The sequence below is a fragment of the Ambystoma mexicanum genome, chromosome 7p (genome assembly GCF_040938575.1).
Source record: "Ambystoma mexicanum isolate Mex_15411 chromosome 7p, UKY_AmexF1_1, whole genome shotgun sequence".
NCBI lineage: Eukaryota > Metazoa > Chordata > Amphibia > Caudata > Ambystomatidae > Ambystoma > Ambystoma mexicanum.
This window is the reverse complement of record NC_090939.1, coordinates 861,856,873-861,877,240: the sequence shown is the minus strand read 5'-3', so window position 1 is coordinate 861,877,240 and position 20,368 is coordinate 861,856,873. Positions and strand designations below refer to the sequence as shown.

At 42.3% G+C, this 20,368-nt stretch overlaps 1 protein-coding gene across 1 annotated transcript in view; it reads left to right on the top strand.

Annotated features, from left to right (window-relative positions):
- ERCC5 (ERCC excision repair 5, endonuclease) overlaps positions 1-20,368 on the top strand; it is a 361,049-nt gene that overhangs the window by 130,302 nt on the left and 210,379 nt on the right. The window contains exons 7-8 of the mRNA XM_069637054.1: positions 1,057-1,200; positions 17,183-17,390. Coding sequence (XP_069493155.1) covers positions 1,057-1,200; positions 17,183-17,390 — 352 coding nt within the window. The remainder of the gene's footprint in view (positions 1-1,056; positions 1,201-17,182; positions 17,391-20,368) is intronic.

Below are 20,368 nucleotides of genomic sequence, written 5' to 3'. Positions count from 1 at the left end.
TGGGGCAAAGCAGTCATTAACTATGTGAAAACCTGAGTCTTTAACTATTCACATTCAGTAACTGCCTGCATTCTCGAGGAAAAGACAGTGCCCAGTTGGTCAAAAACATAGCTGCCAATGTGCCCCATCTCCTAAGGGCTACTTTCCTAGACCAATCTTTTTTTTGCCAGCAACACTTTGCATGCTGGGTCCTTTTAGTTCTGCTCTTTCCATTGTTCGTATGGGCGCACAAACATATTAGTTCACAGAACTGTTTACTCTGAAGCCAGTGCTGGCTGAATGCGAGTCTTGTGGTAATGGTGCCAGTTGGCAGCTTTGCAGAAATAAAGCCAGCCTGCTAGCATAAATTATGTGGCATTGATATGTTGCCGATCAATTCTTGTTTGTTTTGAACCCTTTTGGTTTCTTTTTTGTTAAATATTTTGTTGAGTTTGTGAGGAGGGTATAGCTGATGGTTGTACAAGCCCCTTGCACCATGAGCTTTACCACTTTTCAGCTTTAACATTAAGAAAATAGTACACAGTACTATTGTTTCTTCTTGCAGAATCCAATAAAAACCAATGCCATGTTCACATCATATAACAAGATGTATCCAACCCTCCCCATTCCCCTAGCCTACACCCTAGTAAACAAGCTTTTAAAATGCACTCAATTTCGAAAAACCAGTCTCTAAGCACGAGACCGGGATTTCAACCTTTGTTGCTCTGTGTTTTCTTGCTTCCAAGACAAATGCATTGCCCTTGAGTTATCTTCTCGGCGTCCCTATGGAACAGATGTTGCAGGACTGTTCCTAAAATTGTAGTATGGCAATTAATGAGGTGAATTCTGGCTTTGGCACCCCACAAGAATATTAACTTACTTCATGCTTAACTCCACCGAGGCTATTTGCCTGTTTCTTATTGAGGGCTTCTGTATTCCACTATTTGCTAAAAGGCCTCTCCCTCTATCCCACTGTGGGTCCCACCAACTGTTGTTTTAAGATTTAAAACCTTGTGTGCCCTAATTACTTTTGTGTTACACTTTGTCCAAAAACTAATTCTAGTTTTATAATGACAGGAAGAGTTCCTTGAGGATCCCCATTCTGTGGACATTGAGTCAGAAGACTTTATCAGTTTACCCCCAGAAGTTAAGCATGAAATTCTCACCGATCTCAAAGAATTGACAAAGCGTAGAAGAACAATATTTGAAACCATGCCAGAGGTAAAACCATGTTTTGTATCATTGGGCTAATCTCTCCTGTTTGTTCCTGTTTTTTTTGTATGCTAATATTTTGTTCATCTCTATTGTTGTGAGCTTTTATCTTCAAATAGTAGTCCCCTCTGCCCTCTGACTCCTCTTTACTCTTCACATTTTGTGGTATTCAGTAAGTGCAGTATGCATGTGCTGTTGATGGAACTGATGGACCCGAGTCCAAGTGGTTGCATTCTTTAAATGTTCTCCTTTTCCATTAAAGATTGGTAAGTATTTGCAATGCATTAATTAAAATGTGGCTCAGTATCTTGTGATGAATCCAATGGCTAGGGGATTGCAACCGCTACCTGATCCTGACCCTGGGGGCAGTTATATGAGGGAGGATCACATGGAGGAGACAACTATCGGGGAGATGTCATGACTTAATTGGAGGAGTTGCAGTGATCCCGCCTTTTCCTTCCCCATGAGGAAGACCCTCTGATACCGGAGTTCTTAATGGCCTATTGCCATTCTAGTCAGGTCCCCACCTTTCACCCAAACACCCACAACTCACAAATAACATCTTTTGATCTTGATGTGCCTTTTTGTGAAATCCGTGAGAAAAATCATTCAGGAGTTAAAAGCCCAGCGAAAGTTATAGACTTCAACTCCCATAACGAATCAGTTATTGAGACGAGGAGGACGACGACAAGGGAGTTTGTGCAATGTCACAGAAGCTTGAAGTACAACATGCAAACTAGTTGTTTTTCCAAACCTGCAAGGAGTGCTACACGTAAACATGGGCCACCGCACTATGGAGGTGCAGCAAGCATGCAGAAGGAGGCGTTGCCATCCACGCTAAGGCTTCTGAACGCAAGGCACACCGAGAGCGCTGGCAAAGCAGAGAAGGTCACCTGGATAGGAAGAGAAATGCTATGCGCAAGCAAGGAAGGCCATGCAGATTCCGGGAGCAGTGCAGAAGCTCCTAGAGGTTGGGCCGCTCGGCGAGACAACAGTCTGCACCCCGAGCCGCGAGGAAAAGCTGGCAGGTGACCGCCTGAGAAGCGTCCGCACACTCCAAACTGTAACATGGGTGGAGAAGCCATACTGCAGACGCGCAAGCAGCATCAGAGATGCTGGAAGAAACCGGTGAGTCTAACCAAAGCAACTAGGGACCCTGGGGCGTTCCGACAAGCGTGACAACAAGTGATTGAATGATGCAAGATTGCTAATGCAGAAAATATACAAAGGCAAAGTTTGTTTGAATGCAGTCGAGGCAAAGTACAAATTCAACACCCAATAAGAAGAATGTTTGATGCAGAAAATATATAAAGGTAAGTTTGTTTGAATGCAATCAAGGCAATGTACAAAGGCAAGATTCAATAAGAAGAATGTTTGAATGCAGACAAGACTAAGTATAAAGACAAACCCCAATCAAATACAGATGCATGAGATGCCAATGTGGGGGAGAAGATTGAGCAAGTCCATTTGAGCAAATATTACCATAGACCGATATACCAAGCACCACATAGTATATGCTGAAGTGGTATCAAGGAACTGTGAAACGCATAAGAAGTCCTGGCAGGCGAGTATACCAGGCAGTTGAAATTGTGCAAAGATTCCTTGCAGGTGAGCACACAAGGCAGCTGAAAACTGAATGAAGATTCCTGGCAGGGGAGTATACCAGGCAATCTGCAAAGATACAAGAACGTTTACAGAAAGACTATTATGGAACTGTTTGTTTAAACAGAACTTTTTGGTTGAACAAGAACTTTGTGAGTCCAGTGAAGACACAAAGGAGCTGATAGCTCAAGAGACATTTGGCCATCCTGTTTAAGAATCCCGGGTAAGGGGACCACCTTCTGAATCCAAAGATCTTTACCTGGGAGAACATTTTCGTTGGAGTCATTCTGATGCTTTTGGTTTTGAACACTTTTTCTAACATCAAGTTAAAGACATTTCCTTGCACCTTTTGTTGTTTATACGTGTGAGGGTCAGGATAGATTGTTTTGGACACAAGGAGGGCTTTTCAGTTACTGACATCCTGACAGACAGATCCTAAATTTCAGTTTCTAGGTAGCAAAGTTACTCTCTAGAAAAGGTCTAGAGAGGTGCTTTTTCCAATAATAAAAATGTCTTTAATCAAGAATACAACAGCCTGGTGTCTCTCTCTCTCATTTCTGACCCCCTCACAATCTCCTAATAGATTTGGTATGTTATCTCTTTGGATTAGATTATATATTTTCTCACACTACATCGGCCAATCAGAGTAGCAGTAATGCTAGCAACCAGTTGAACGGGTTGTCAACTACAAGAGCAATGCAACGTATTTACTTGTGCCATTTACTAGGAGATCCTTAATAAATCCTTTCATGCTCTGGCCTCCCGTTGACTCCTTACTCCTCTTTCAGGCAGAAATATTAACCAATTTTAGAAAGAGGTTGAAGCCTGCATTTTCGGATTAAATTATCTAAAATGTTTTGGCGGGTCACAGGAGGAAGGAAGTTCTTTTTTGAATAAAGTAAAGCAAGTTTTGCATTTTTTTTAGATGTACATCAACGTGTATGATTTTAGGTCTACACAATATATTTTACATGCTCCTTTTAAAGCCCACCCATTGATAATTTGTAATCATATGCTTGTGTAGACTAAGGCAGTTTTGTTTATTTGCATGAATTTTCATTAATCAAGTCATGAGGGATTAAGCCATAGCAGATGGTAAACCTTGCAGTTTGTGGAGCGTTTTTGTGATTCTCTGGTTTTCTATCACCCACTGTTTGGGCTTACACTTTTTCTTGCTTCAGAACCAGCCCCTTTTTGGGTGAAGGAGTCTGCTCTTAAACAGGAAAGATCATGTCCTTTGGCAGAGCTTAACAGACACACTTGAATTCCATGCGGTGCGGGGGCACATTATTGATGGGACCGCCTTGGTTCATGTAACACATGTGTATGCTTCTGGGTGGTGGGAATCTCCAAGCTCCCATAGCTCAATTTTGCAAAGGCCTATTTTTATTTTGTGTTAATCTGCTGTCCTTTGAAGCAGACATCTAGTGGACATGGTATTTGGTGGGTATGGCGTTTGGTGTATACAGACCCCTGCTTTCTGCTTTTTCAAAGTACCTAGAGCACACCTTCTCAATGAGACTGTTATGCCAGGGCACAACAATGTAGGGAGCACTTCTGTTCATAAAACTGACAGTCACCGGGTCTTTTGGGTACCGTGACTGAATTGCCTAGGGTAAATGGATGATGAGTGCAACATCTGGGAAGCTCAGCATGTGATGGGCACAATTTCAAACAAATGCATTGTTTATCCTTGACTCAGCGTATGGCGGGTACAGTCCTGGCTGAAAAATAATTTCTGCTGAGCTGGAGGGTCTGACATTGTTGCTGCTGTGGTTCTGAATGTACTGTTCTGTTTCTGCTGGGGTGCATGTATGTATTATTTTATTTTGATTTCTATCCCACCAAATGCATAACACGTCGCTTCAAGGCTCTAGGAAAAGAAGGGACTGGGTAGGAGCAGTGGTGATTGGTAACAATGGGTCTGTTTAGACCATTCTTTGTGATGGGGGAACTGTTTTCAGGTACTATGAAGAATCACACATTTCAGAAATATAAGAGCAGCAGATGTTTTGGAGAGAACACCCAAAAGCTTTTAACAGAAACCTTTGTGAAATATTAGGCTTTATTTTGATTACAAAAGTATGCAATTTTCAGATGATTTCTGCTTGAATATAAATCCAGAAGGGGGAATATGCTTGGCTCTAGATTTCAGAAGGAACCAGCCAAGACATGTTTCATGCAATGCCTTAAGCTTCTTAAGTAACATTTCTATTTTATATTTATTTATTTGTTAAATTCAGAAAAAACTTGACAAAATACACTAAAATCACAATGCAATAAAAACAGAGTATATCAAAACACAGTACAACACACACAGTAAGTCAAATCAAGTCAGATCAAATCCATTATAACATTAAAACAAGTACAATATATCATACAATAATAAAACCGAGCATTTACCAGGGCATTAATATCAACCAAGTACCTTACCAACCATTTCATTCAGACAACACATTAGTGCACTTTAAACTATCTAAACGTTTTTTAATAGTTAACCACAATTAATAAATAGCAATATGGACTTTTTGGCTGTCCGTGTTGAGACAATAAGCCCAGAAATGATCACTCTTTATGTATTTCAAATTGTGAACAAATGGTCCCAGCCGCTTGATATATTCTGGGCCCAATGTCCTACATTCAGTGAGAATTTGTTAGGCTGTCTCTGGGCTTAGTGTATTATGACACAACCAACAATATCTGTCTTTTTTAAGGAGATCCAACTGCGGGCCCGTTACTGTTAGTATCTGTAGATGATTTATCCTCAGCCTTAGCCTAAATGCCCGCATGCCCCTATTTGGGCATTGTCTAAGGTAGGCTTGAGGCTCCGATACCTATTCACAATATTTGACATACATGCTTAACTCTGTAGAGACTCTACATGCCTGTCCAATCCCACGGTCTTAACTTTTTTGAAAAAACCCTCTTCAGTGTAGCATAGGGTGTGCCCCTGGTAAAATCAGGCAACCATCCTATGTCTTTGAACAGGTCATTGACCACCAGACCAAAACTGTCTTTATCGTGTACCGGGGCAGCAAGGAGACTGAGCAGTTGACGTCGAGGATTTGTATAGGTTTTGATGTATAACAACCCACGTCTTCTCAACAGTTCTCCTTTAAGAGAAGTCAAGCCAAATCAAGTCTTATGTACTGAATTGTTGCAGATGGCCTGACTTTCAACATTTGCTTCCAGAAACTGCCTTCTAGAATGTCTAACCATGATAAATCAGCCATGGCCAGGGCTTCCAATCCATAGAGTTTTGTTGAGCTAAAGCATTGTTTGTACAGAGCAATGATTCCCTTCAATGAATACCCTGCTGTAACCTTTTTTCTCACTGTGATACTCTTATAAGATGTTATGCTATCGATATCTAATTCCAGATATGCATACACCTCAACGTAATCCATTATTCCCAGGTTACACTTAAGTATAGGTCTCTTCATCTTCTTAGCTGAGACAGCCAAGATTTTGGTCTTATCCATATATATGGTCAAATTGTTTAAATCTGCATATTTACAGAGTGCCATAAACATTGCCTTGATACCCAAGAAGGTGTAATTTAAGAGAACCAAATTGTCCGCATACAATAGGCAGGGCAGGGAACTGCATAGCTGTTTTTTTTTCATCCTGCCCCAGTCACCAGGCCAGTGCCCTCTCCAGGGGTATCCAGACTTTGGTCTGCAGAGGAATGGAAAAAGGCATCGGGGGAGAAGAAAGGTGAATGGGGCAGTGCTAAACAAACATGAAAGATTATAAATATATGAGAGAGAGTGGAAGATGTGAGTGAAGTGTGTCATAGATTGAATCCATGTGGCATCCCTGAAGAGCAATCAAAAGTGGAAAAGGACTAAAGTACAATATTTCTCAGAAGAGTATAACCTGTGAGGGGAGTTTCTACTAATTTAATGTACTGACATTAGTCAGTAAGTGGTTGCCTGATGGGCTTTAGAAAACTATTGTACTCATCAAAAAAATGCTGCATGTTTCTTGTGTCACCAAAAAAGGTTGCATCTTTTTGTTATGGAAATTTGGTCTGGTAGTCCCGTACCTTACCTCCTATGTACCCTTTGTATGCCACATGCACAATGTCAATGGAAACAACAGTTAACAAAGAACAGGCTTGTCATAATCGCTGGGCATTACTGACTGCTGGAGTTAAGTTCTATGAACATTTCTATTTTGAATGTCGCTCCAAATACTTGTGTGGGTCAATCAAAGAATCATTCAAAGGTTTTTATTTCAAATTTCAAATGTATTAAATATGAGCACAGCCATCACTGGCTTTACATATTACATATGTTTACATTTACATCATCAATTACATATATACTAAAAACCTTTAAAATCCACCTCTTATCATACTAAAATACCAGCAGACAATTCTTTTAAAATGGATAAACTGAATTCATAAAATGTCATCATATGGTATATGAGATTGACATAATTTCCTTCAAGCAGCATCTGCCATATATCTTCTATGTTTTCTATCTTACTTGTGTTATCATATCGTTTCAGATAGTTAATTCTCAATTGATTAAGGCTTTCACAGTAGCACATAAGATGTTTGGCTGTTTCTATCTTTTCAGTGTCACATAGTCTGCACAGTCTCGTGTTTCTTGTAATACCAGGATTAGTTAGTGTTAGGTTTAGATTTGCTCCCTGTCCATGGTGTGTATGCTTAAGTCATGTTCATGTTTAGAGTATCGGTGTGGAATGTTTGGACTGTAGTGTGCATGAGTGTTCCAGCAAAAGCAGTTGGGACCTGGAACTGAATGGACAAGGGGGCTGGTGGATGTCTCTCCCTTCCTGTATATTTCACTTAACAGCCTTCATGAATTTTAAACCCAGTAAAGTTTTGTCAAACCCACGTTCGGCTCCACTTGCATATTTTGCCCCAGAGCTACAACATAACAATTAGCACCAAGGATTTCCAGTGTATCACATTTGTTAAATTTAAAAAGCAGGTAGAAGAATCATTCAGCATCTACTTAAAATAAATATCCTCCCTCAACTGTTTTGGCCTCTCATAAATTGTCTTATTCAGAAGTGAAAAGAGTAGTCTAAATGTGGTTGATTTAGCCTTTCAACAGAGATAAATCACTCATTCCCTATGGATTAATCAAGCATTAACGACCCGGGGGGCAAGGTGATGAAATTACCAGCCATTGGGTTGTAGGAAAGCCTGACTTTTAAGGGGGTGCTGATTTGCACTTTATGGCTAGATATTCCGTTCCCAGTGGTGCCAAAGCTTTTTATGACCCAAGGATAGAGGGGAAGGTTGGCAGCTGAATACAAAAAAGAAATGTGGACAAATAAAATGTCTGACAGCAGGCCACATTCGTTGGGCAGCGCTGCAGCAGTCGGGTGCGGAGAGGAAAGCAGACAGGATGGCGTCACGGCAGGCCCAGGGAGATGGAAAAGAGATGAGGCTCAGTGTGTTGGAGTGGATGCTGCATTCTGACCCGTCAGCTGGCAAAGCCAAGATAGACACGTCATAAGGATGAAGCTGGCCTGGGGCAACACAATCAAGGGTCCAGAGCATCACACACATGGCAAAAGGCAATATGTTGCAAAGAAGACAGGCAGCCAGGGGAGATGTGGGCCGAACCGTGGGCTATGAGGCAGCGAGAGGGAGGACTGGAAGGTTTGAAAAAGAGTGGACATGTAAGTTATTGCGCCATCTGCTGATGACATTGCCCTGCCCTGGAGCAGTAATCCCACCTCAGGCAAGCTGCAGTGAATGGCCTGTGGCAATCATAATATAGTCATTTTAGTTCCTAACCAAACCTCGTTTTTTTTTCACCTTTGAAGTATAAAATGGATTGTGTAATTCGGGTAGAAATGTTCATTTCCTGCCACCTGAAGGACAATAACATTGATGCGTGTCTTTTGATCATGCGCCAGGTTCTTGTCAATTTGGAATGTATGTGTGTGGGATATGAGAGTGTGTACAGATGCAGAAAGGGTTTGATGACTGAGGGAGAGGCATACAATCAGTTTTGTTAATGTGCTAATTAGCATTGCATTAGCATTGTACAACTCCAACTACCATTCATATGACCTAGTAGCACTAAAGTCTCATCCGATTGTTCATTTCTACTTTAAGGAGTTTCGGCAGCACATTGATTTAATTAATTAGCAAACTCCTATGCTATAATCATGCTATAAAATATAAATGTTGCACGCCAATCATGAAGTGTGGTACCTGGACAAAAATGTTGCGATTGTGTGTATGTTCATATAATTCTACTTAGGATTGTAGCATTTTAGTTTAAAGCATCTGTGTTGTTCATACATAAGTATGTTTTGTATATTTAACTGTGACGACAATTCTGGTCTCTTTGGTCTAAGCCTTACTGTTTACCCGTTCTAAAAGTGAGAGTTTGGTTAGTCTTTATGCAAGTTCATTAAGGGTGGTTTCTAAAAAACCCTCTTAACAGTTATTTCAAAAGTACTTTATGTGCTGTATAGTTGGCCTAGCTGCACTGTGAAAACCAAATTGTTTCAGTCCTCCAAGTATGTTGTACACCTTCAACTGCACCACTGAGCAAACAGCCATATCTTGATTGACTTCCAAAACCTCCTGAACACTGATATTGCCCTGAAGGTAAAAAATAAAGTGATACACAGCGTAGGAGATGGTATGTAGAATTATCTGATCCCTTATCTTTCCTTCTGAGGTTTGGGAGTAGGTTGGAGTTTTCCCTGTGCGGAGATGAGATTTTACAAAGGAGAGCAAGCCACAAGATGCTGGAATCCTTCTGAGAAATGAGCTCCACTGCAAATTCAAATATGTCATGGCTAGCAGCCATTTCAGTTTATTCGGGACAGGAGATGTTCCTGTATTCATCATTATGTTTATTTCTGAAATGCACATTACATTCTATAAAAACAGTACAGGATACTAAATACATTTCAAATGTGTTACATTGACGGTAGAATCTGTAAAATCTCTAAAAAAAAGCCCATCAGTTCACGTCCTAACAAATGAGTAATCATACAAAATCCCATTTCATATCACACTTCTAAGCATACATTTCCTTAGATAAAGTGTTGGGTATGAAAGCAGGGAACCAGCCTGTGCAAGGTGAGTCAGCCCACAATAAGTATATTAAAGCGGGCCAATATTGCACAAAACCAATTTCGGGCAATAAGGGCCGTAGAACGGAACCTCTCACTTTCGCATATGCAGGACAAAAAAATACCAAGTGTGCGTGGTCCTCCTATGGCGCGTCACACAAAGGGCAAGACCGATTGGCATCTCCCCAGACCAAGCCAACACCACAGCCCGTAGTGAGACACCTGCCCACTGCAAATATTTCTGAATGCCAGGGGACATGATGGTAATTAGCCCTCTGTTCTTAGATTTCAACAACTCCACGCTTTCTCTGTTAGTGCACAAATGCTCATAGAAATGCAAAGTCCACAATTTTATCTCCTCTCAGGAGAGCACATTGCGGGGTGGAAACATATGTGTGATGTTAATTGCCCTCAGTTGCTTTATTACATGTCACAGCCATGGGACCTTGCCACCAGGATCTTTGGCAATCATAGCAGTAATCAGTTTGTGAGTAAGAATAGTTCTATCATTACCCCAAAGCCTGAGCCAATGCAGGGCGGACTGCAAAGAGACCCCATCCCCAATTGGCCTACTACCCAATTCCATGTATACTCCAAAATTTGGAGCTGACGATGGCAGACCCAACACCTTCTTAAAGAAATGATTCTCCACTATCTGGACAGTATTAACATTAGCTTAATCCCACAACTCCATACCAAATCTGGCAACCGAGGCTGCCTTGCCATTATACAATTTGAGCAGTAGGTCAATTGGTCTTGCTTTGAACATGGTCATGGCCCTAGTAACCCCACCCATAGCGAGCGTGAACCGCACAGCCTGTTTTGTTGTGTGGGCGGTGGCACAGAAGCTGGGGGAGAATCTGACCCCTAAGTAGTCGAAATAATCAACCCTAGGGATCACATTGCTCTTACAATTTATGGCCTTGAATTTGACCATGCGCCTTCCCTTCCAGCAGACCATCACCGACGACTTTGCTGCATTTACCACTAGATCAAACCCGTCCATAAAAACAGCATAATCAGAAATAAGGGACTGTAGAGCTCTCGGGGTACACGCCATCAGTACAGAGTTATCTGCATATACAAGAACCGGCAGGGACTGACCATCTATCTTTGGTACGGCGGGAGAAGAGTTCAGGAGGTGTTTATAGAGGCCATTAATATACAAGCAGAAAAGGAGATGCGCCAGGACACAGCCCTGGCGCACACCAAGTTCAACTGCGAAGAAACCTGTACAGTGTCCATTAGCGCCACTCCTAACACTCTCCTGCGTAGAATCATGCAATCGGGGCCAGAAGACTCACCAAAGCTGAGGGACAATTCATGGGCCTGAGCACATCCCAAAACTTGACACGATTCACCTTGTCAAAAGCCGTGCTCAGGTAGTGTGCCATTACCAGATAGAGATTGTGGACCTGCTCGACCATGCCCAACCCTGGTTGAAATCCCAACTTAACCTGAGAAAGAACCCCACTACTCGTGACCCATTCCTCGAGGCGGGCCAAAATGGCACGACCCAGGATTTTAAAGAGGGAGAATCCAATACCGATATAGGTCTGTATGATGCGGGAGATGCCCAGGGCCCTTTATTATAGATTGGCTGGATGATAGCACTGGACCATGAGGGGGGATAATGTACCCCCTCACCCCCTGCACAGATAGCATTAAAGATTAAAGCACTGGGCTAATACAGGGGCCCAAACATCAGGGGCCATGATAAGCACATCTGCAGGGACATTATCTGGGCCCGGAGCCTGATTACAGCATTGGCAACCTATGTCTTTTTTGATCTCGTCCACCGAGAAAACAATTCTTGTTTCCTCCCCAACAGTAGCTAATCGCCCTGGACAGCCCACAGTAGCAGGCCCACGGTGCTAACCCCCTCCCCCTCCAATCCCCCTGACAGGGAGTATATAAGGAGGAGAAATGCTCCAGCCAAGCCTTGTCAGGTGCAGTGCTGACCGGGATATCCAAGTTAAATTTATATAAGGGATCACGCTGAGCAATCTCCCAAAAATGTTTAGTGTCATTGTCCCTGGAAGCGCCAACCCAGGCATCCCAGGCTTCCCCCTCAATTGCCCTTTTCCTGGTGACCAGAACCCTCTTGTAACGGGACCTGGCACTAATAACATTTTTAGAGACCCCTGGACAACTCGGGATGGAAAGAAGATTTGACTTGGCTTTGGTAGACTCTGAGCCAAACCAGCCCACTCTGTTCGCTTACCAGGGACACGGGAGAACACAGAGGAGAGCTTGGTCAACAATGAACCAAACTCTTCTGAGATGTTTACGTGATCCAGAGTCCCCGACAACAGCTTCTCCAGTTCATGCTGACTGGATTGCCTTTTTCAAGAAGTCCTCCTGCATGTCACGTTTCCATTTAAGTCATCGTCGTGAGGCATTCGATGACACCTCCTGAGGATACACCTGGCTATGCAAAACTGCTCTTGGTGCCAGGCGAATATCAAGCTTAATGGGGAACTGGTTACTACAGATATTATCTACTACGCAAACCCCACTAGGTGATCCCAGAACTTAACTGGGACACAGAAATACTCAATTGTGGAATTTCATCCTGAAAATGAGACGGTTATCCTGCCTGGGCTGTGTGCGCTAAATCGGCCGTTTACTGTGTGCGGCCCCCACTCATATATGTAATGCCATAAGCGCTGCCCCTCCGCGCAGAGCCTAGAATCCATCATGATGGTGAAGGTATCCCCGTCAACACCTCTTCCGTGTCATCATATAACAGATTACCAGACCCCCCAGTTTTGCATTAAAATCTCCCTCCTGTATTTTACTCTTTTATTTAGATGCATGTGGCAGTATAAAGCTAAATATAAGATAGTCAACATATTCCAGTCCATTGGAGGACACAGGGCAGAGAAACCTTCTTTGAATTTTTAAAATATAAAGACTTGGGTGGCCTACCATTATTCTCTGGGTGATCCAAGAGTGTAACACATCTATTAGAAACCTAGGCCTTTTGATATACCAAAGTGAAACGGTAAATATGAAGTAATTTGGGTCACCGATCGACTGGACAAAAATCCTTCTGGTTATCGAAAACCACCCACTTTTTGTTTTTGCAGAATTTATCTTCGACTATGTTGTTTGTATCTGTCTTCAACACAGACAACAATGGTCGCATTTACCCGTCATGTAAATGACCTATGCAAGAGATATTATCGAAAATGTCAGGCAGTAGAGCTAGATGTCATAAAGAAAGGGGACTATGAAGAAAGACACTATAGTGAAAAGTAAAAGGGGAGATGACATTATTCCAACCCAGGGGTCTGCAACCTTTGCTCTCTGCTCTGCTTTCCAGATGTTCTGGACTATAACTCTCCACCCAGTATATTCAGTAGTTGGGAGTCAGGGGGATCATGGGAGTCCTAGTTCAAAGCACTATGAGAGAGAGTTGCACACCCCTGGTCTCACCTCTGTCATTACAAAATGACTAATGCCATTGTGATGCTTGACCCGGACTAAAACATTGTACAGAAAACTCAGCAGTGCTCCAAGGTCGTTGGTGGGCTCATAGATATCAGAGACAAACGGAATCAAAAGAATTCCTCTGAGGCCCACTATGGAACAGCCTGCCAAACCCTCAGACTCAAAATGGATTACCTCAAGTTTAGGAAGGAACTTAAAACCCTGCTTTTATGTGTCGCTTTCACAAGCCAACGACTTAGCATAGCATGCTCGTTTTATTTTCTGTGACCGGGAAACTAGATAGTATTTGAGAGTCTGTAATACAACTTCGTTGCCTTTTTTGAACGATACCTACCAGTTTTTACTTATGTTGCTTTTCCTTCTCCCCTCCCCTCCCCTCTTCTCCTTCATTCTCTACTCATCCCCTCTTGGAATTCTGAGGGGACTTTGTATGCATGTAGCAATTTCCAAAACTCAAATTAATAGTGCCCTGTGTTGCTGACACATACAAAACAATCAAAGCACTGACATTTTCAAGGCCATGAAAAATAGAAATACTCTTATTCTACATGCAACCCTGCCTGCAAAGGTTGCTAGTATCTGAAAGTGTTGCCAAGATTTGGAGGAAGTGAAATAGTATCAGGAAAAATATTAAACCTAAGTTGTGTCCTGCTGATTTTCCCACGTTCCATTTCTGTATTGCGTCATATTTGAATGCAGGCAAATAATAGGAGCATGTGACTTGCTATTGTTAGTGAGTCAGGATGTTTCATCATTTGTTGGTGCACCTGGCCACTTTTCCATAAACACCTATTTTGCATTAGAAATGTGGCTGTATATGATGGGTTGCAGCGTTCCGGCAACTCTACCACAGGTATGCATGTGCACAAATGGCAGCATAGTTTGTGCAGGCACATTTTCTATTCAGGACAGTGCAACTTTACTATTTGTAGTTTTATGGTGGTGGTGCAAATTGCAAACATGTACTTGAGGCCGAAGGAAGGATTTGTGAATTCTTTTTAGGGTTTTTTCCAACTTGCTCCAACATACAGTGAGTGATCAGTGCGAAGAGTTTGACATAGATGTATTACCATAAATACTTGTGATAGCCAATAACAGCATGCTTCTGCTGTCTGTCCAATGAGCACATTGTGTATGTCTTGCATAGGACCATTAGCTCATAAAGATGTTTCTAAATGCTGTATCTTCCTGTTAAGCCATCTTGCCTGTAAAATATGACTGTCCTATTCCACTGGTGTGACCAAACAGCAGATGATTACCTAATGTTTCTGCCTCCCGCGTGAGAGTGAAGGAGGGTTGGTATTATTTTTGGTACAGGTTGTCTATGCGTCCCTCATGCATCCCTTAACCAACCACTGTACTGCTATTCCATGAGGACCTCAAAGGAACTGGGGAATAAGGGACACTGTCAGGATGTGGTCCCGGATCAGCAGCCAAGACTAACTTGCATAAAAAGCTATACAAGGGATTGTTTGGGATTGTGAACACATTAGCAAACTGGGAGGAGGGGGCCTAAAGGTAGTTTAAAAGTGTCTCCGAAATGTTCTTTAGGGGACCACCATTCTAGTCCGTGTCTACTTTAGTAAGTTCTTATTGCGGGTTCGCTTAAGATAATCCCAAACCCCCTATGAAGTCCTTCCCTATGGTGTACACAGAGATGGGTAAGTCACTCAGTTCTAAGGTAGTATTTGTCCTTTGGGGCACTAACTGGCTGGAGCCTTGCTTCGGTTCTGCCAACCTGGATGGAGCCAGGGTCCCCAACCCTCTAGCAGTGTGTGGTGCTTGACTGATATATCTTACGAGTGCCTTAGAGCCTCAACTGGGCCTTCCCTCCTCGCCACCATGCCAACCTCAGCAGCCTCTGCAAAACAAGCTCCTGACTCTGTCCATGGTTCTGCCAACCCCTTCCATGAAGACCGCCACCTCCTCGTTATATTTGCCAACTTTCTCTGTTAATTCTACTCCACCTTCCCCATCTCTCTAGATGATGATCCCTCCTCCAAATCTTCTCTCCCTCCCACCTCCAGCAACTCTTTTTCTGTTCCACCACTCATTTTTTTAACCTAATTCTTTCTACTCAACACCTTCCACTCTCAGTTGTTATCAGTTTTTCACCACATTCTGCTCCTACAGCCTCCTCCATATAGCTCCTTCCCCAGCACTCTCCAACCACCATCTACACTCCTCTCCAGCACCCCACAAAGGACTGGTTTGTAGCTGTTTTAATAGTGGTCAGACCCCTCCTGTGTGCCGGACTTCAAAATAACAGGCTGCAGCTGTGACTGTGGGGGCGGGCTCCACCAGGATTCACTGCAGTAGTTACCTTCCTGCATGTACCCTGGTTGTAGGCTCTATGAGACAGAGTCTATAAGAGGTGGGCCAGCCATCTAGTTATGCACTACTCGCCCCTGCCTCTTCCTGTTTGCCTGCAGCTCTCAGTACCTGTCTTCTTCTGGAAGCCCTCAACCCCCTTCTCTTGTTTTCCCCATTTCAGTCCCCACTTTATAAATTGCCTGAGAAAGTGAAACATGCTGTAATTTGTATTCTTCCCATTTGTTATGAAGAAGGGGAAGGCGGCATTCTCTCCCCACCTTAAGGACACAGGTTGGGGGGCGTGGAGGGCGGGGTTCCATTGTGTTTTCCCTGGTATCTGGAAAGTACCTCTGTGGGTTGCCCAATCTTCCTGCAGTTCTCCTGGCCCTATAACAATGAATGTTATGTATTGGTTTGGTGCAGGTTAACCTGTGGGGTTTGGCGGGGTTATGGGAGATCTAGTCCTCACGTTGTGACTCTGTGGAAAACCCCGGATGGCATTGTTACTTGAGGGTGGGAGTTTTCTTAAGTGGAGCAGTTGCTATCATGTGAGCCATGTGATTCGGCCCAGCTATGAGTAGGGTCTCCTGCGGAGGAGAGCCGTAGGATTTGAGGATCACACTCAGTGCTCCAGATAATATTTGGAAGTGGGAGTATTTTAATCGCTATTTTTTGAAGTTGGAGTAAAATGATTTTTAGTGAATAAAAAAGTCCAAGTCCCAATGGGAGTATTTCATGGCGGCAAACATGTTTTAACTAGGAACACGAAAATATTTTTGTAATTATTTGCATGTAGTTGTTCATGCACATTAAAAGATATAGGTATACTTCTTCCGATCAGGCCGTAATAATAGTAGTTTCATTCTGTGGTACCACGTGCACTACTGGTTAGAAACATATCTATGGGTCTCTGTTGGTGAAAGCAGGGCCACAAGTCTACGTGTCTGTTTCCTGTTTGTTGTTGGGAGTATTTTTACTCTCTATTTTTATTTATTAGGTGTATTTGCCTATTTCTGGGGAGTAAAAGTGGCAGATAAACCCCTTATCTGTAGGGCTGATCACACTGCCAAGCACCCCAAAATCCCAGCAATACACCTACTCACAGGCCATACACAAAATAACATTTTAGATGGGTACCTATCAATAACTTGGTTCATTTCACCTAAGTGTTCAAAGTAATGCAGCAGCGCAAGCTTAGCTCTTGTGGTTTATCAGGCGTCCCTCGGAATCCCTTGTTAAAATATATTCCTTTTCTTGATAGTTACCTATTTACAACTCAAAATAAAGTCAATATTTTCTCCACGAAATGGGTGTTAAAGGGAGAACAAGGATGCTCTTATTTGAGTAGAGTTGGAAGTGGATCTTAGAGGAAGACTTTGCTGCAGTCATTTTATATTCGTCTCAAATACACTTAAATACTCCCTGTATTAATGACACTGCATGTTATGTTCTGTAGTTTGATCACGTCTTGTGGGACACCAACCAATGTTTATCATTTCTAATTTCCCTGATAATTAACTAGCTGTTTATTAATTAACAGGAGTCCAATGATTTCTCACAATACCAGCTAAAGGGTTTACTCAAGAAAAACACCTTAAACCGACATATATACAATGTTCAGAAAGAAATGAATCAGCAATCCTCTGGAGACATCCAGGCACTATATGAGAATGAAGGGGGCTTCTTGAAGAATGTGGAAACCAGGAAGGTGATGTCAGAAGACGCAGCCCATTACGTCCTGATCAAAGGTAAAGTATGGTGCGCTGCTTTTCCTCTTGTCTGCAAACAGCCATACGTATATGGTATCCTGCAGGGTGGTTAGGGGTTTGTGCAATAACGGGCTAATGCCAGATTTGGAAGAAATTGAAACTAATCCAGGACAAGTTAATGGGTATTGAGCTTGTATGCCTTGCTCTCCATAAATTAAACGGAACCATGACAAATGCTGTACCTTTAGCTTTGATCAGTTAAGAGTTGGTTATGGTTTAAGCTGCACACACAGAGGTTTGATTGTTACCAGAGCATCATTTGTTGGAATCCCAAATAGTTTACTATGTTGTTCACCCTTCAGAGCTGATCAAACGACCATCACGGAGTAGCAAAAGGGTAATACCACTCATTAGAACTGCATTTGTATTGTCCTCGTTATGCATGGTTGAGATCATTATGGATGGTGTTAATGGTAATGTTCTAATCACAGAGCCCTTGCTGAGGTGATTTTCCCTGGGGTACAATTCTGAAATCATTTAGTTCTCTGCTACATTTAAACATGTTTCAGTTCTTTCTCCCAATGTTTTGTTCCATGCTCTTTTTGTAATCCTAATTTTTCAAAAACTTTTGATGCCACATTACGACCCCATGTTTAATATCATCCATTCCTATTTTGACACAATTCTTCTCCTACTGGGGTTAACCACTAGGCACATGATTCTAGTGCACGGACAAACCATTACCAAGTTGCATGATTGCAAACAAGGCTGACCGATATTGGAAAATAACTAGGTTCGCCAAACACATTCATGTACCAATCCTAGATTGGAAGGTGGCAGATGGAATGGTTTTGTGGTTATGTTAAATCATTTGTTATGCAAAAATGTTCTTTTAGTGGAAGTGTGGAAAAGGGATCAAGACATTTTGATTTTGCGCATTGTGAGATTGGCATCATGGACGGAGATGCATACACAGATTCAATATAACAAAAAGCTTTTATTAATGCTTTTATTAATGAAATTGTCAGGATGGACTAAGGCCTAACTTACTCACGGTGGGATTTCCCTACCCAAAGAAACTAAGTCAATATGTCCAACTGAAAAGTCTGTCTTTGACCAAAACCTATACTTGCCCTCACAACTAAAATAGCACAATGTGTTGGGATATCAACCACAAACTAAATAGTGTTCCAAATGTAAAGTTCTGAGCTATTTCCAGCTCAGGCTTACTCTTCAGCTTCTCTTCTCCCAATGTCAATAAGTTCGTTACAATGTTCAATTTACCTTCTTTTGGACTTAGAGCAATAAAGTTCCACACGTTTGTAAAGGTCAAAATGCCCATCCCCAAGTTCAATACAGTTTCAAGGCAACATGTCTCAGGGTTCCCTTCCCCAAGATCACTATAACAAGATGACACAAAAAGAAGTATCTTGGAGCTATTGTTTCATATTTCAACAGTTCTTTACAACTTAGGGTTTCCCCAAGTCTGGTCTACACCAATGGTTGTTTTTTTTTTCTTCCACAAGAGAAAACTTGCTTGTTAACATATAAAGGTTCCTTGTCTTGGCGTAGTTTTAGACCACACGGTCTACCCATTACACATCACGCAACCAGCAACCTGTCATTCACTTTCACCAGTTCTTGATTCAATTATTTCTGGTCTAGATGCAGTTTTAGACCACACTGTCCACCCATTACAGGTCACACAGCCATGAACTTCTAGGTTTCCTTGTAGTTCAATATTCAGTCAAACAAGTATGTTCTCAAATGCAATCCCTTCACTGTCATATCAGTGGTCTCTCAACCTTGAATTCAACTTTGCACTGAGGATCTTTCATTCGCCTTAACTTTCTATTGGCTTGCAATTCATTGTGTTATAGTGCAAGAAGGTTGTTCTTTCCTTTCACTTTAATTCAACAGGTGCATGTTTTTCTTATTCCATCCAGTTCAATATTCAAGGTATGCCTTTTTGCTTAATTCCTTTTATTCAGTGTTCAATAAATGCATCTTTGCTTAGTTCATTTCGGTATTCATAAAATGCTACTTTGCTTGTTTCATTCAATTTGATATTTAATAAACACCACTTTGCTTGTTTCTTTCAATTCTGTATTCAATACACAACTGTGCTTCTTCCATTCAGTTCGGTATTCAATATAAGCAACTTTGCTTCTTTCATTCAGTTCAGTATTCAATGGATGTAACTTTATTGCATTAATTCCGGTATTCAATAAAGACAACTTTGCTTCTTTACCTAGACCGCTGCTACTGGTACATTCTTTCGGAGCGCCTGCACCATGTTTGTATCCCAGACACTTACCTGGACTCTGCAGCTCCTCGTAACTTCTTCTCCCCATTTGCGAGAAAGGCTGATAGCTGGGCTTTTCCAACCGCCTGCTCCGGCTCTCGTGCTTAGCGTAACTCTCACTCTTCGGCAGCGCCTGCTGCCCGCCTTTCCTTCTGTGGGCTTTCTGTCATGCACCGTCACTCCAGCAGGACTCCCAGGATCTCTGTCGGCGTTCCAGCATCTTGGCCTCCCTCGCTCCCACACGGCTGCTTCTGCTGCGTTTTTCTCTTTGCCGGCTTCCTCTTACTGCAGCAGCATTCCACCTCTTATACACCGGTGGTCTGGTGATGGGCTGCAGGTGTTCTTCATTAAAGGCTGCCTGGCTCTCATCTTCTTCATCCCAGTACCAAAGTGGTGAGAGTACCTGTTGTCTCTTTCTCTGTCGCCTCTTCCTTGTCTCAGTACTAGATAGTGGAACGTATGTGCTATTCATAACCATAACTTCTTCTCAATACTATTATGTAGCCCAAGAGGGGAATAAAGAGGAAAGGTCTTCTAAATACCCAAAACGGTCAGGGGAGGGTTTGCCTGGTTATTACGAGGATAAGGGTAATACTGTGCTTTGCCCCAATATATCTCATTTACAGTCTTTTCCTCCTTTTGTCTAACATGTCTGGGATAAGAATACTTCCTGCCCTCCTCAGGGATAATGGAACATGATGAACAAAATCCC